Here is a 16454-nt window from a genome sequence, read left to right as displayed (position 1 = left end):
ACATAATGCCCTTTGAAAGTGAAAGGGAGGACACATTGCTATTCCATTCTTGTCTGTCGAGGATAACTCCCTTCCTTACCTTTCAGCCACTCACAAAGGACATTGATGCAGAGGATCAGAATGGATTGGACAGTAGAGGAAGCTCAAGTCAGGAATCAACACATATCATGAGTGGTATGATTCATTAATCTTTTCAGACATTATGCTCAAGCGATTTTGTTGACCTTACTATCAGTACATCTACATACAGATTTGTGATCAAATTGTATTGATGTTTCAACTATGGTTGTTGTAACTGTGTGTAGGGTTTGTGCCCATGGCTACTGAGAGCCGATTGGCTCCTGTACCTGGCCCTGTTCCCCATAGCTATCCAATCAGTGGAGCCCCCCAGCTTCCAGAGGCCTTCACCTCCTCTGCCACACACTTCACCCCCATCGTCCTGACCAGGGAGGGGGACACTGAGGAAGAAACTCCCCTGTCTGCTTCAGACATTGAGGGGTAAGCAGTTTGCTTCCTTTCTATGGAGATAAGGTACCAGTCATGGCATTATTTAAAGCACCATTAATGTTTTTGAAAGGTGGATCTAACCATAGTTTATTTATTGATTATTGAAATTCCATTTGTTCACCGATTTCAAGAATGCATTTTTAATTATCACACGTTGTGTTACAGGACTAGAGGCAGTGAGATCCAGCCTGTGCAAGAGGCCAAGCACCCAGAAACACCTTTACACCTTGAAGACCTACCCCTACCTCAGTCAGATAGAGACCTACAGGACAGCGGACAGGACAGCCCTGTAAATCAAAAGAATGTGGTCACACGTCATTCCTCCTCCACTGCCTCCAGCAGCAGGACATTGGTCAACTCTCCACCTCCCGCCTCCCCCGAACTGACCACCCAATTGTCTTTGTCTTCCTCTTGCCAATTGTCATCTTGCTCTCATCTGACTGGTGGTGGTGTTTTCAACAACTTCCTCTTGCGCCATGACCCACTAACAGGGGACCTAACCCTGGTGCCGGTGCAGATAACAGTCGCTGAGTCCCTCCATGGACTGGAGCTCAATCTGCCCCTGACCTCAAGCTCCAGCTTCTTTCAGGGTCAACCTACACATCCTGGGGGCCCTAGAGACCATCTGACCCCTGGTCAGGGAGCTGAACCCCTGCTGTCTTGCCTTAATGGAAGCACTTGCAGCAAACCCTTGGACTCCTTAGTGTCAATGTCCCAGCCCCATAATGGAGAGGAAAGTCGAAGGTCAGGAGAACGTGAGGATGAAGCCCTATCAGAGTCCCATGGACCTCCTCAGGGAGACTCCCATCTGATGCACCCTTCCCTACAGGAAGTTATTGGCCTGCTCAGGGCAGAGTTTGCCATTGATGGCTATCTGGAGAATGGTTTGGAGGATCTATCAATGGGTTAGTAACATAGTTAGAATGTTAGAATGTTCACTCTCTCAAACATCACATTTAGCCTATGGTCCCAGATCTGCTTAGGCTGTTTTGCCAATTCCTATGGTTCTTGTCACGCCAGTTGGTAAGACGGAACAAACAGATATGGCATCAGGCTAGTATCTCTGTTTTTCCCCCTGGTGGATTTGGTTTGGTTAATTGGTTTGTAGAGAGATACTACAGTTGTGCCATTAAATGTATGATCACTGCTGTGAACTTGTATGACAAGCTTTCTGTCTCTCATGTTTATGTGTTGTTCAAAGGGGAGTATATCCTGTCTCTGAAGGACCTACAGTACCAGACGTTCTGCAATGTTGTGAAAGAGAAGTTCTGTGACCTTTCCTGGGATGAGGACTTATTGGGAGTGCTCCACTGTGTGGTCAACTACAGCCAATTCTCTCTGTGAGTGTGTCAATGTTTCCCTGTTTTATTGGTGATACAAGCACAGGTCTTCTCTCAATAACAGAAGCCTAACAAGGTAAACGATACAAGTGAAAAAAGAAAGTCACACTTTCATTTATATAGACAGAAAGCATTAGCAACCACTGATTTTGTTATTTCGCTCAACACTTTATCTCTAGTAACACTTTGCAGTTACACTCTTGGTTAAACAAGCAATAATACCTGTGTTATAAAACTGTCTTTAGCTGACTGTCAATAGTATCAGAAGGATTTTTGCTCTCCTCAAAAGTATTCTCTGTCAACAAGCTTATCCAGCCAACAAGCTTAGTTTGTCTCTATGAGCAGGGGAGAAGCGCAAAATTGGCAGTGTTTTGGTTTAGAATTTTAATTTCTCTCATGTGAGTCCTCAACAACAATAAACCATTTAGATTATACCACCCCTCCTCCCCTTACACACACACACACGCGCACACACACACACACACACAGACACACACACACACACAGACACACAGACACTCCACTCATAATCAGCATTCACAGAAGATTCACTTCAGACACACTTCCGGATGCTCCTTTTTTTTTCCAGCAGGAAAGGTCCCTATGGTAATAGCTTATCTCGTGTTTTTTGTTTGTCTCAAGAATATTGGCTTGGCACCATTGTTGAGCTACTTATGGTTCTTCCTGCCTTGTCTCTGAAACAATCTTAAAGATCCTGGAGGAGTGTACCCTAAATGAAGGAAAAGGTGAAATAAGGACTTGCCCCTTTTTGTTAATTAATCTGCAGACAGATGGAGGGGCACATGAGAGTGTGTTGAGGAGATGTGCAGCTTGTCCCATGGTTGCCATGCTCTTAACACATGGGGCAGTGTGTTGAGAGAACCTTTAATCTTCTGTGGTAATGAGACAGACAGACAGACGAATAGACAGATACTCTCCTCTGAGTGGGACTTCTAGACTGTAAGCTGGAGAAGACTGTCACCACTAGGGTAGCTCATTGGCGAAGTCCTGATGCTGCTGGAACACTGCTTTGGATACAAACAGTCTTGGACAACTCAACCTCAGTTGTCAGGAAGCTGCTAAACGAGACAATAAGGATTGATTTGTTTGTTTTGATAAGCTAATTATTGATTGGTTTGTTTTGATTCATTCATATGTGTTGGCCTAATTAACTATTTTGATTATGCCTGTGGGGAGTGTGCTAGTCTCAATTGTATGTCTAGATTTCTCATAATATGATTATTTGTCTGTGTTTTCATATTGACTGAGTTGTTATTCTCACTAGTTTGTCTGCATTGTTTATGTTGTGTCTAATTACTGTCTTTGATGCTTCAATGACTTTTCAGTCTGAGCTCTTGTAGTCTGCCTTCTGTTTTATTGAATTAGTGTGTTTTGTCTAAGAAAGTTGCCTAAGTTGTCTGAGTTCTTTGTGCTTTTGTCTGTGTTTGTTATGTTTCTGTCTAGTTGTCTGTGTGTGGCTGTGATGGTTGTGGCTACCTGTGACTGGCTGACTGTTGTGTTGTGATCTCTGTCTCCATCTCTTTCTCTCTCTGGCTGCTGATGTGCCACATGCAGAGGCTCTAATGAAGAGTCACCATCAAAGCCTTGGCAAAGGGCACCCATCTCACCTCTGAGTGCTGCTGGCTGGAGAGGGGAGGAGAGGGACGCACCCCGGCATGGTCATGTCGACCTGAATGGCAACCTGCACCACAGTGGACCTGTAGCTTCAGATGCATGGGAGAAATGTCAGAGAGACCAGAGACCCCTGTCTACATACAGAGTAACAAAGACTAGACCTGAACATAGAGATGCCGTATCAGAGGAAGTTCAACATAATGGCTGCCCAGGTAGGAAAGAAAATATATTAACTTCACAACTGGCATCACTGTTACCTTACTTCACAACTGTCATCACTCCCAGCAAGCAGATTTGGTTCCTTGGAAATTGTGGCAACGTACCTTTGTGGTTTCCCATTGGTTCTGGGAACAAAGCCATACGTTTCTTGACTGGTAAAACAATGTTTTTTAAAGGACGGACAAGAATATCAATCAATCAAATGCATTTATAAAGCCCTTCTTACGTCAGCTGATGTCACAAAGTGCTGTACAGAAACCCAGCCTTTAAACTTCAAACAGCAAGCAATGCAGGTGTAGAAGCATGGTGGCTAGGAAAAACTCCCTAGAAAGGCCGTCACCTAGGAAGAAACTTAGAGAGGAACCAGGCTATGAGGGGTGGCCGGGTGGAGATTAAAACAGAACATGGCCAAGATGTTCAAATGTTCCTAGATGACCAGCAGGGTCAAATAATAATAATCGCAGTGGTTGTAGAGAGTGCAACAGGTCAGCACCTCAGGAGTAAATATCAGTTGGCTTTTCATAGCCGATCATTCAGAGTATCTCTACCGCTCCTGCTGTCTCTAGAGAGTTGAAACAGCAGGTCTGGGACAGGTAGCACGTCCGGTGAACAGGTCAAGGTTCCATAGCCACAGGCAGAACAGTTGAAACTGGAGCAGCAGCATGAGAAGGTAGACTGGGGACGGCAAAGAGTCATCAGGCCAGGTAGTCCTGAGGCATGGTCCTAGGGCTCAGGTCCTCCGAGAGAAAGAAAGAGAGAGAAAATTAGAGAGCGCATACTTAAATTCACACATGACACCGGATAAGGCAGGAGAAATACTCCAGATATAACAGACTGACCCTAGCCCCTTGACACATAAACTATTACAGCATAAATACTGGAGGCTGAGACAGGAGGGGTCGGGAGACACTGTGGCCCTGTCTGACAATACCCCTGGACAGGGCCAAACAGGCAGGATATAACCCCAACCACTTTGCCAAAGCACAGCCCCCACACCACTAGAGGGATATCTTCAACCCCCAACTTAATATCCTGAGACATAGCCGAGTATAGCCCTAGAAGATCTCCCCACGGCACGAACCCAAGGGGAGGGCACCAACCCGGACAGGAAGATCACATCAGTGACTCAACCCACTCAAGTGACGCACCCCTCCCAGGGACGGCATGGAAGAGCACCAGTAAGCCAGTGACTCAGCCCCTGTAATAGGGTTTGAGGCAGAGAATCCCAATGGAGAGAGGGGAACCGGCCAGGCAGAGACAGCAAGGGCAGTTCATTACTCCAGTGCCTTTCCGTTCACCTTCACACTTCTGGGCCAGACTACACTCAATCATAGGACCTACTGAAGACCTACCCAAGACGTCTCTCACATGGGTAGGCAGATCATTCCATAAAAATGGAGCTCTATAGGAGGAAGCCCTGCCTCCAGCAGTTTGCTTAGAAATTCTAGGGACAGTAAGAAGGCCTGCATCTTGTGACTGTAGCGTACGTGTAGGTATGAACGGCAGGACCAAATCGGAAAGATAGCTAGGAGCAAGCCTATGTAATGCTTTGTAGGTTAGCAGTAAAACCTTGAAATCCTCTCTAGCCTTAACAGGAAGCCAGTGTAGCGAGACTAGCACTAGAGTAATATGATCAAATGTTTTGGTTCCGACTAGCAGCTGTGTTTAGCACTAACTGAAGTTTATTTAGTGCTTTAGAGCATTGCAGTAGTCGGATAGCCGGAAAGTAGAGCATTGCAGTAGTCTAACCTAGAAGTGACAAAAGCATGGATACATTTTTCTGCGTTATTTTTGGGCAAAAAGATTTTCGCAATGTTACGTAGATGGAAAAAAAGCTGTCCTTGAAACAGTCTTGATTTGTTCATCAAAAGAGAGAGAGTCCAGAGTAACGCCGAGGTCCTTCACAATTTTATTTGAGACGACTGTAGGATTAATTGGATTCATTGTCAGATTCAACGGAAGATCTCTTTGTTTCTTGGGACCTAGAACAAGCATCTGTTTTGTCTGAGTTTAAAAGTTGAAGATTTAGCCTGTTCTGGGAACGTTCATATTTAGGTTGCAGGGAGGTTCTGAGAACATTTTATTATGGTTCCCTGAAAGTTTTCCCGGGAGGTTTTATTAACCTTCTGAGAACAGAAATGATAGGTTATTTGATGCTAATTAAATAATGTTCTGAAACAATTTTTCAATAAATATTTTAATAACACGGATAGCTTAGTTTGTGTTTACTGTCATTTGCGTAGGCATTAATCATGCAAACACAGTCATTTTCTTTGTGGCACGGCTTCAGCGAGATTCAAACCTAGGATCTTCTGTTTTCCATCCATGGAATTAGTCCACTGCGCCACCAGTATGGAGCTAGCTTGCCGTGTTCTTTTAACTAATAAAAAGCTGTTAATTTGAGTCTATTCAAACAGACACTGTTTCAAAGGATACAAGCGCTCATTAAGATCAAGTACGGCCAATTAGTAGGCACGGCCAACACACCTGAACACATTGAAAGAAAATAATCACCCATTTTGAATGTTATATTGTTTTTTTGCATCTCTGAGTGATGTTCTATTGATTCCCTGGTTCATTTAATGTTTTTTCATGTACAATACCAGTCAAATGTTTAGACACTGTCACTCCCTGACCATAGACAGCTTTTTAGTCTCTATGTTGGTTAGGTCGGGGTGTGACTAGGGTGGGTTATCTAGGTTATTATATATCCATGTTGGCCTGGTATTGTTCCCAATCAGAGGCAGCTGTTTATCGTTGTCTCTGATTGGGGATCTTATTTAGGCCGCCATTTCCCCATTGTGCTTTGTGGGATCTTGTTTATGTATTGTTGCTTGTGAGCACTGCATAGTTTCACGTTAGTTTTGTTCTGTATTGTTTTGGTGAGTTTCATTTATTAAACATGTGGAACTCTATGCACGCTATGCCTTGGTCCGACAATCATTTAACGATCATGACAGACACACATACTCATTCAAGGATTTTTCTTTATTTTTGACTATCTACATTATAGAATAATAGTGAAGACATCAAAAACTATGAAATAGAACATATGGAATCATGGAGTAACAGTCTTGAAGGAGTTCCCACAAATGGTGAGCACTTGTTGGCTGCTTTTCCTTCACTCTGCGGTCCAACTCATCCCAAACCAATTGGGTTGAGGTTGGGTGATTGTGGAGGCCAGGTCATCTGATGCAGCACTCCATCACTCTCCTTATTGGTCAAATAGCCCTTACACAGCCTGGAGGTGTTATGTTTCATTGTCCTGCTGAAAAAAATAAATGATAGTCCCACTAAGTGCATACCAGATAGGATGGTGTATCACTGCAGAATGCTGTGGTAGCCATGCTGGTTAAGTGTGCCTTGAATTCTAAATAAATCACTGACAGTGTCACTAGCAAAGCACCCCCACACCCTCACACCTCCTCCATGCTTCATGGTGGGAACCACACATGGGGAGATCATCCGTTCACCTACTCTGTGTCCCACAAAGACATGGCTGTTGGAACCAAAAATCTCACCTTTTGGACTCATCAGACCAAAGTACAGATTTCCACCGGTCTAATGTCCATTGTCCATTCTTGGACCAAGCAAGTCTCTTCTTCTTATTGGTTTCCTTTAGTATTGGTTTCTTTGCAGCATTTCGACCATGAAGGCCTGCTTCACACAGTCTCCACAACAGTTGATGTTGAGATGTGTCTGTTACTTGAACTGAAGCTGCAATCTGAGGCTGGTAACTCTAATGAATTTATCCTTTGCAGCAGAGGTAACTCTGGGTCTTCTATTCCTGTGGCGGTCCTCATGAGAGCCAGTTTCATCATAGCGCTTGATGGTTTTTGCGACTCCACATTAAGAAAATGTCTAACTTCTTGACATTTTCCACATTGACTGACCTTCATGTCTTAAGGTAATGATGGACTGTCATTTCTCTTTGCTTATTTGAGCTGTCCTTGCCATAATATGGACGTGGTCATTTACCAAATAGGGCTATCTCCTGTATACCACCCCTACATTGTCACAACACAACTGATTGGCTCCAACGTATTAGGAAGGAAAGGAATTCCACAAATTAACAAGGCAGACCTGTTAATTGAAATGCATTCCAGGTGACTTCCTCGTGGTACTACATGATTCCATATGTGTTATCTCATAGTTTTGATGACTTCACTATTATTATATAATGTTGAAAATAGTAAAAGTAATGAAAAACCCCAGAATTAGTATTTGTGTCCAAACCTTTGACTGGTACTGTATATCTGAGCTATTGCCATTCGAGCAGATAGAAATTTGGCTGAGATGACGTAGATTTGCAATAAAGCTGCTCTCACTACTGGAAGTTAATAAGAATATGACTTTTAGATCGCAAAAACGTCTGTCATACATGTCAGATTTCAATACTGGCTGATGTCATAAGGTTGCCTTCTCTCTCTCGAATGAGCCATTAATAGTATTTTTTGCGATATTCCTACTTTGAGAAACGTCTTAATTTAACGGAGGGTCTAACACATTTCTCCTATTTGTCTGCCTCTGCAGTCCAGGGTGCATTGCATGGTGCCGTTGCGAATGTCACACACTGAGGCACATCGATCTGCAGGTTGAACATGGTGAAATTGTAGACTGCTAAATGTATAGTGCATTTTGTTTAGGCAATTTTACAGCTAACTAGCTACTTCACATACTGATATTGACTTTGGTATTATTGTGTGTAGCTATGTTTGGTAGCTAGCTTCCTTTTGTAGTCAACTTGAGCTGCAACAGATTTCAACAATGATTTTCACATTTTGCCACCAACCTTATTATAACGCAAAAAGGAAAAATGTGTTAAAACATATTGTTCCCACATGTTAGTGTTATGCAATACTGTAAGTTATAGGAATGATTGGTTTTAGGTGGATTTTTCCTTTAACAATAGAGAGGGTTTTGTTGATGCTGAGAACGGAATGTATGTTTTTAAATAACATTCTTAGAAGGTTATTTGAACATTACTAATGTTTTCTTGTGGTTTTTATGGAAAGTTTTCCTAATGTTCTGAGAACATGACTTTAAATAGAACCATGACAAAACCTGCAAAAAACATTACGCTGAAGTACTGAAATTCCCACATAAGTACGTTGTTTCTTAATGTTTTCGGAAGAATTTGAGATCATTACTTTAAATAGAACGATGAGGAAACCTGTAGGAAACGTTATGCTGAAGTACTGAAATTCCCACCTAAGAAACATATGGTTCTCAGAACCTTATGTGCTAGCTGGGTATCCTGCAGCATTCCCAGAATATTGTTTGAAGGTTGCATGCAAAATAACCATAGGACAATCACGTTCTTACCAAGCTCTAAGAAACATATTGTTGCAGAACGTTATGTGCTAGCTGGGCTGTTAGCATTACTTCACAACTGTCATCACTTTTACCGTTATCATGATAAACGTCTGTGAGATGACGTAGTTAGATTAAGTTGTATAGGCCTACTGTAGCGAGATGTTGTGACAAATCCAACTTTGAATGGCAGTTGGATAAAGTTGTTAGAGGAATGACTGGCTGTTGGATTAAATTGTTAAGAGCACAGTTTATTCAAGACAGCCCAAATCATGTTGCGATGTCACAATGATCTCCTCAGCTGGAGAGGGTTGTTGTGGAAACAGTTACTTCCTCTCCATCCACACACACCAATACATGCACACCAACGACACGTTGGTAACAAGCACTGCACACTCACATACACACAAACATACCTCTTCAGTTTCACACAAAATACGTTATGTTTTAGATGATTAATCAGAGCAAAAATAGGCTGCTCACATTGGTGCCTGTGATGCAGAATCTAATAATATAGCAAGATTAACATTTAACCTCTTGCCAACAAACAAATTTAAAAGAGCCTTTTAACGAAAGAAAACTTCAGCCATGAGAGAATTTCACCCTTCTCAAAATCTCTGCCTGCGCACACACACACACACACACACACACACACACACGCACACTGCCTGACCCATCCCTTTTTCTCTCTCTCTTCTTGATCTGCCCGTTTCCTGGTCCAGGATTGAGAGCTGCCGAGTGTTTGGGTAAAGGGGCCATGGAGAGTGCCGAGCATCCAGTGGGGGTCAGTGATGAAAGCCCCCCTGAAGCTGACTCTCTGTGTGGGATGGACGAGCCACTGAGGGTGGGCCACCTAGGCCAGATGAGCTGCTCCAAGGACATGGAGGAAACAGAATCGCTGGTGTTTGAGCGTCTCCTCTCCCCCTGCTCCAGAGCAGAGGAGTCTAGCCACCGCCTCAGCCCAGCCTGGGGCCTGGCCTTCTATGGAGAAGACTGTTTTAGTCATGATGTGGTGGAATATGCTATAACCCTGGGACAGCACAGTGAGTCACCGTGCCTGGAGCTGAAAACACAGGTGGGTAAACTGGGAGGAAAAGCTATTGAGCTTAAATAGAATAGACCAGCTGTGAGTCATGACTGACCATATAGCATACCATGGTCTCAATGTTTGGAATAGTACTTTATTGTAAATGTGTTTATATTATACTCTCATTTTAGCTCATTTTAGAAGACATTATATGGCAACAATGAATACTGTCTGATGCTTCAAAGATTACAACATAATTAGTTACTACTTTCTACCAAATGGTATGTAATGAAAAAGGTACATAATGATGTTTGATTACATTCATTTGACATAATCAGGTTTGTCTTACAGTTTTAGTTTTTTTTTACAATCGCTAGGTCCCATTTCTCAATAGTTAGGTCACTTTTTCAAAACTCTTCACACTTTTCTCCTAACCAACTTTCAGCTTGGCACAGAAGTTAACCTCACTAGGGGACGTGGGACGGTAGCGCCCCACCTGGCCAACATCCAGTGAAATTCCAGAGCGCCAAAATCAAAACCAGAAATATTCATTATAAAAATTCTGAAAACATACAAGTGTTATACATGGGTTTAAAGATTAACTTCTTGTTAATCCAACCACTGTGTCAGATTTCAAAAAGGCTTTACGGCAAAAGCATACCATGCGATTATTCAAGAACAGCGCCCAGCAGACAAATCATTACAAACAGTTACCAGCCAAGTAGAGGAGTTACACAAGTCAGAAATAGCAATAAAATGAATCACTTACCTTTGATGATCTTCATATGGTTGCACTCACAAGACTCCCATTTACTCAATAAATGTTTGTTTTGTTCGATAAAGCCCCTCTTTATATCCAAAAACCTCAGTTTTGTTTGTACGTTTTGTTCAGTAATCCACAGGCTCAAACGCAGTCCCAACAGGCAGACGAAAAATCCAAATAGTATCTGTAAATTTCAAGAAACATGTAAACGATGTTTATAATCAATCCTCAGGTTGTTTTTAGCTTAAGTAATCGATAATATTTCAACCGGACAATAACGTTGTCAATATAAAAGGTAAACAAGAAAGACGCGCTCTCGGTCGTGCGCATGAAAAATCTCTGGGTCTCTGTAGGTTTCAGTCAGAAAACTACAAACATATAAAAAAAATCCCACATCCTGGATTGGTTTTCTCAGGTTTTTGCCTGCCAAATCAGTTATGTTATACTCACAGACACTATTCTAACAGTTCTGGAAACGTTAGAGTGTTTCTATCCAAATCTACCAATTATATGCATATCCTAGCTTCTGGGCCTGAGTAGCAGGCAGTTTACTTTGGGCACACTTTTCATTCAGAGGTGAAAATAGTGCCCCCTACCCTAGTGAAGTTAATTTAACCTCCAAAATGCACTAAAACTACCAAAACACTTCATATATGTCTCAAATCAACACACTCTTCCATAACACTAGCAAAGGTTGTCACCCAACAAGCACACTTTGTCATTCATAAAACAATGACCTAAAAAACACTAAAAACAGTTAGCATTACACAATGTTTTCTTTTGTCAAATTCCTTTACAAAACAAGAATGGAACCTCTCTACTGCTTAGAATGCATTGCAGTATATGTTACAGGAATGAATTATACATGATACAATATGCTTCAATATGTTTTATGTCATTTTTTGGCATTGAGGGATTCCAAAATACAATAATTTGTATATACACCATCTACAGATATAGTAGCAATGCTAGTCAACCCTGTCTTCTGCATTTGGCCACAGGTTCTCATCCACATCACATCTTACGTAATCTTGGGCAATACACCTAGGAAATAATCTGTTGGCATGCCTGGTCCATCCCTGGCAATCTTCTGCAGATATGTCCAGGCATCCGGCATTCACTGCATCCAGGTGCGACATTTGATCATGTTGATGGTGATCATAAACCTTTCACCTCCGTGAAGAAAAGTGTCACCATCCTGGGATGAGCTGCATACCATTCTGTGACTGCACGGGAGTGGTGAAATGCCACATTGTCCCATACAATTACAAACGTTGGCCGATTTCGCCTCACTGCAACCCTTTCCTCACCTGGCACAACCCTTCCATAGAGGTCATCCAGGAATGAAATGAGACACTCGGTGGCCCAAAAAGTGTCTGAGAAAATAATTCATGAAATTTGAAATATGTAGTCATTGAAATGCATTTTGTGCCAAAGCAATGAAAAATAGATAGACTTCTGTCGCGGAAGAAGTGACCTAATTCGTGAGAAATGGGTCCTACTCGTTTCGGCTACCCGGAAAACAGGCTACTCTGGCAAATTTCAGTGATGAATGGAGAATGGGGCTTTTTTAATAATAATACATTGTAATTTATGCACTTTTCAAGACACCCAATAAAGTTCATTCAAATAAAGTCAGTTATTTGTTTAGAAAAGTTATATTAAAGCTGAATCATTGTCTGCAAAATCACATAAGGATAATATTCTCCATAACATAATCAATTATAATAGCATAGTATTAATGTAAGACAACAATATAACATTAATGTAAGACAAAAACACCACTTAATTTCTTATGAGAATTTGGGATCATTGTGCGAATGGTTGCATTTTTCTCTCAAGCAGCCAACACTCAACATCATACGAGCCATTAGTGAAAATATGTGCTTTGTTTGAAACAAAATGCTACAGTTTAACACCATCGCTCACTGTACATAATTCAAAACAACACTGTACTTCAAAACAACATTGTACATAAATCAAGACGATGCATATTCCCATGACACTGATTGAGATCAAATGGTTGGCATGTGGATGCTGCATGGACGTTTCACTGGTAAAACTTAAAGAATTATTATTCACGATTGACAGTGAGAAATGTGAAGGGAGGGTGACCATAAAAAATAGTGCGTAAAGTAGAGGTAAAGAAACACATGCGCGGAATGTGATTTCGGATCCTCGACTCTGGGGAAGAGGCTTCCCGGGGGGTGGGACAGGCGGAATGGGGCGGTTACCTTCAGATCCGCAGCCTCTGCCTTTATTTAAAATGATTGGATTGAGTAATGACCTATAATAGAGAATGTACCACTGCCTTGCAACTCCTTCCGTTTGAGTTATGTTATAGTATTATTTTTTATTGTCAGCATGCATCAAATAACATTGTTTTAATAAATTACTATATATTTATAATTATATAGTAATTACACTTTCAGTCAAACTGGATAAGTGCATGGATTTCATGAAAGGTCTATGAGATTATTTGTTTAAAAACCAAGCAAAACAGCATTAATGGCTAAAGCAAATCATGGTATGATCATGATTTGAGGTGGATAGAAAGAAAGGAGTTGGGGGTTTTAGGGTAATTGACACATTATGTTCTCCAAACTGTTATTGAATATTAATATGATATATTTCCGACCTTTGACAGAAAGGTCATTATCATGTGTAATAGAATAACAAATGAGCTGTCTTTGTCTGTGTATGCTTTGATGGTAATGATGTGGGCTTTTATCTGCTCCTTCAATGGAACAGTCTGACCGCCCCACTCTCACACATTAAGAGCCATGGCTCCATATCAGTATTAGATGTGCCCCGTTTCTCACTTCAAAAGATCTATTGATTTCTGTTACCATAGTGAGCGATGCAAGCAGAGAGCCAGCCCTGTACATACATTGGAGACACTCTAAAAGGCTATGTGTGTACTGCATCTACACCCTAATGGGTTCTTCGGCTATCCCTACTAGGACAACATTTTCACCCAACAAAAAACGCTTAAGAACCCTTTGGAGAAAAGATTCTACCTGGAACCAAAAAGAGTTATATTTCAAATACTTTTTTCGATGTATCACTTATGGGATTAAGAGCAGCGATCCACAATGTTAGAAACCAATCACATAGTGTCTGTCGGAGACAGGTCGAGTAGTGAATAGGGCGTCACTTGCCCACCGACTAGTCATTCGCGCTCTCTTCCTTGAAAATAGTCATTATGCTCCTGAAGCTCTCCTCAGCACGACCTGAACCTGTCTTCCTGCTAAACAGTTCCTAGTCGAACCGTGAGGTTAACTTGTTGAATCTAGGGGTCATTTATTTTATTTTTGGAAAAAAACGTTCCCAAAGTAAACAGAAAATAGAATATGCATATAATTGACAGCTTAGGATAGAAAACACTCTAAAGTTTCCAAAACTGTAAAGATATTGTCTGTGAGTATAACAGAACTGATATTGCAGGCAAAAGAATGAGAAAAATCCAATCAGGAACGCAGCGGTTTCTAAATAAGAGTCCCTTCCTATGCTTCCCTATTGAGCAGTGAATGCGATATCAACGAGATTCCTTTTTCTATGGCTTCCTTAATGTGTCTAGTATCACAAGACATAGTTTCAGACTTTTATTTTGAAAAAAGAGCCTGAGCGACAACATTGGGTCAGTGTCCACCTGATGGCTCTTTTCTCGAGCAAAAGACAGAGGTAGCTATTTTTCCACCCGGTCTTACTGAAAAAAGCTCTGTCCCGGTTTATATATTATCGAATTGATATTTGAAAAACACCTTGAGGATTGATTATAAACAATGTTTGCCATGTTTCTGTCGATAATATGGAGCTAATTTTGAATATTTTTCTGACCGCAATTTCCGGTAGTTTTCTCAGCCAAACGTGAAGAACTAACGGAGCTATTTTTGGCTACAAAAATTATTTTTCTGGAAAAAAGGAACATTGCTATCTAACTGGGAGTCTCGTGAGAGGAAACATCCGAAGCTCATCAAAGGTAAACTATTTAATTTGATTGCTTTTCTGATTTTTGTGACCAGATTGCCTGCTGCTAGCCAGGCATAATGCTATGCTAGGCTATCGATAAACTTACACAAATGCATGTCTTGCTTTGGCTGTAAAGCATATTTTCAAAATCTGAGATGACAGGGTGATTAACAAAAGGCTAAGCTGTGTTTGAATATATTTTTCACTTTGTGATTTCATGAATATGAATATTTTCTAATAAGATGTTTTGTCCTTGGCGTTATGCTACTTAGTGTCAGTTGATGACAATTCTCCCGGATCCGGGATGGGTAGTTACAAGAGTTAACGCTGTTGAACGTTCGACTTCAGCTCTATTATTATTGTGTTGAAAGACTGACTGTAAGGAAAGTTATTTTGCTTCGTGTAGAATTCTCAGATTTTTCTACTCTGTCACCAGTGGTAGCTATCGTCACACGGCTAGTTGCTGAAACTTGGCTAGCTCTCGCCAGAAGGCTTGGCTAACCCAGCTAGCTTGCTATACCTCTACAACTGGCTTTTCTCCTGGCGAGGTAGAATCGCTAGCTCTCCTCTCTCTCGTTTAGTTCGACCCATGTCCCCATGTGTCGTGTTGACTTGACTGCCCGTCCTTAGCTTCACAGCTTGACAACCGAGAGAAACACTTTGTTCATCGAGAGACAAAGAAAGCATGAGCTTTCTCCGGCTAGCATTGTGCTAACTAGCTAGGCTATTAGCTCATGAGGTGAACGCTAGCTAGCTTTGCACGAGAACTATGGCAAAAGTTAATCTCGTAGCCATGGAGCCTGCTACAAAGAGCAGGACTCCTTCCCCAGCACCGGCACGCCTGTGTCCATGCAAGGCAACTATTTCCGGCAAGGATACACACTCTTTGTGTGTCGCCTTCATGGGGCTTGAGGACGCAGAAGCATCTCTCGCTATCCCAGAGTAATGTGTGCATTTTAGGGCACAGCCTTATGAGTGTCCTCAAACGGCGAGCGCGCAGAGCAGCCCCTAAACCAGACTCGTTGCCAGTACAGCCTCCGGGCTTGTACTCCTGGGACGAGGTTTTGGATTATCTCTGTCCTCCGTTTCAGACAGAAGCAGCGTAGGCGGGGTCTTGGATATTCGCAATGGAGGAGGAATACGAACTCCTCAAAGCCAACGAGGAAAAAGAGGAAGCCCAACCCCATAGCACAAGGCCCTCTTCCTCACTTAGCGGAGCATCTGCATTCAATGAAAAGATTCGGGATTGTCGATGTTTGCAAACGGGCAGCGTCCAGGCTCTGTATTGACTGGCCTGCAACCATGGGGGGTGGCAGCACATAGCGGGATTGGATCGATGGGAGGAAGCTCCCCTCTCGCACCATCCTGGGGAAGCAACTACTCCCAGCGGTCCCAGCTTGGGACAAGCCCCTGTCCAGTAAAGTCCTAACCTGACACTTTGTAAGCATGGATTTTCAGGGCATGGAGGAGACCGGCTTCGGCAAGCCGCCGGTGGTCGAGCTGTCATTGGCTAGCCACCTCAACCCCAATGCCTCGCTACAGCCAGCACTACTCTCCCAGGAAAGATGGAGCGCTTCACCTTCTCCTTATTCCAGAAGGTCTTAGTGTCTGCAGCACATTCAGTAAAGGCCTTTAAACGTAACATCCCTGCTGCTGGCTTACCAGGTTGACTTGCTAC

At 42.3% G+C, this 16454-nt stretch overlaps 1 protein-coding gene across 1 annotated transcript in view; it reads left to right on the top strand.

Moving 5' to 3' along the window:
• Positions 1 to 16454, top strand: part of LOC110502312 (kinase non-catalytic C-lobe domain-containing protein 1) — a 90828-nt gene that overhangs the window by 37336 nt on the left and 37038 nt on the right. Inside the window, exons 12-17 of the mRNA XM_021580246.2 lie at positions 87 to 174; positions 306 to 498; positions 673 to 1412; positions 1709 to 1847; positions 3423 to 3694; positions 9737 to 10089. Coding sequence (XP_021435921.2) covers positions 87 to 174; positions 306 to 498; positions 673 to 1412; positions 1709 to 1847; positions 3423 to 3694; positions 9737 to 10089 — 1785 coding nt within the window. The remainder of the gene's footprint in view (positions 1 to 86; positions 175 to 305; positions 499 to 672; positions 1413 to 1708; positions 1848 to 3422; positions 3695 to 9736; positions 10090 to 16454) is intronic.

This window comes from Oncorhynchus mykiss, chromosome 23 (genome assembly GCF_013265735.2).
Source record: "Oncorhynchus mykiss isolate Arlee chromosome 23, USDA_OmykA_1.1, whole genome shotgun sequence".
In the NCBI taxonomy this organism is placed as follows: domain Eukaryota; kingdom Metazoa; phylum Chordata; class Actinopteri; order Salmoniformes; family Salmonidae; genus Oncorhynchus; species Oncorhynchus mykiss.
Note: the sequence above shows the minus strand (reverse complement) of the source record. Positions and strands in the feature narration are given on the sequence as shown.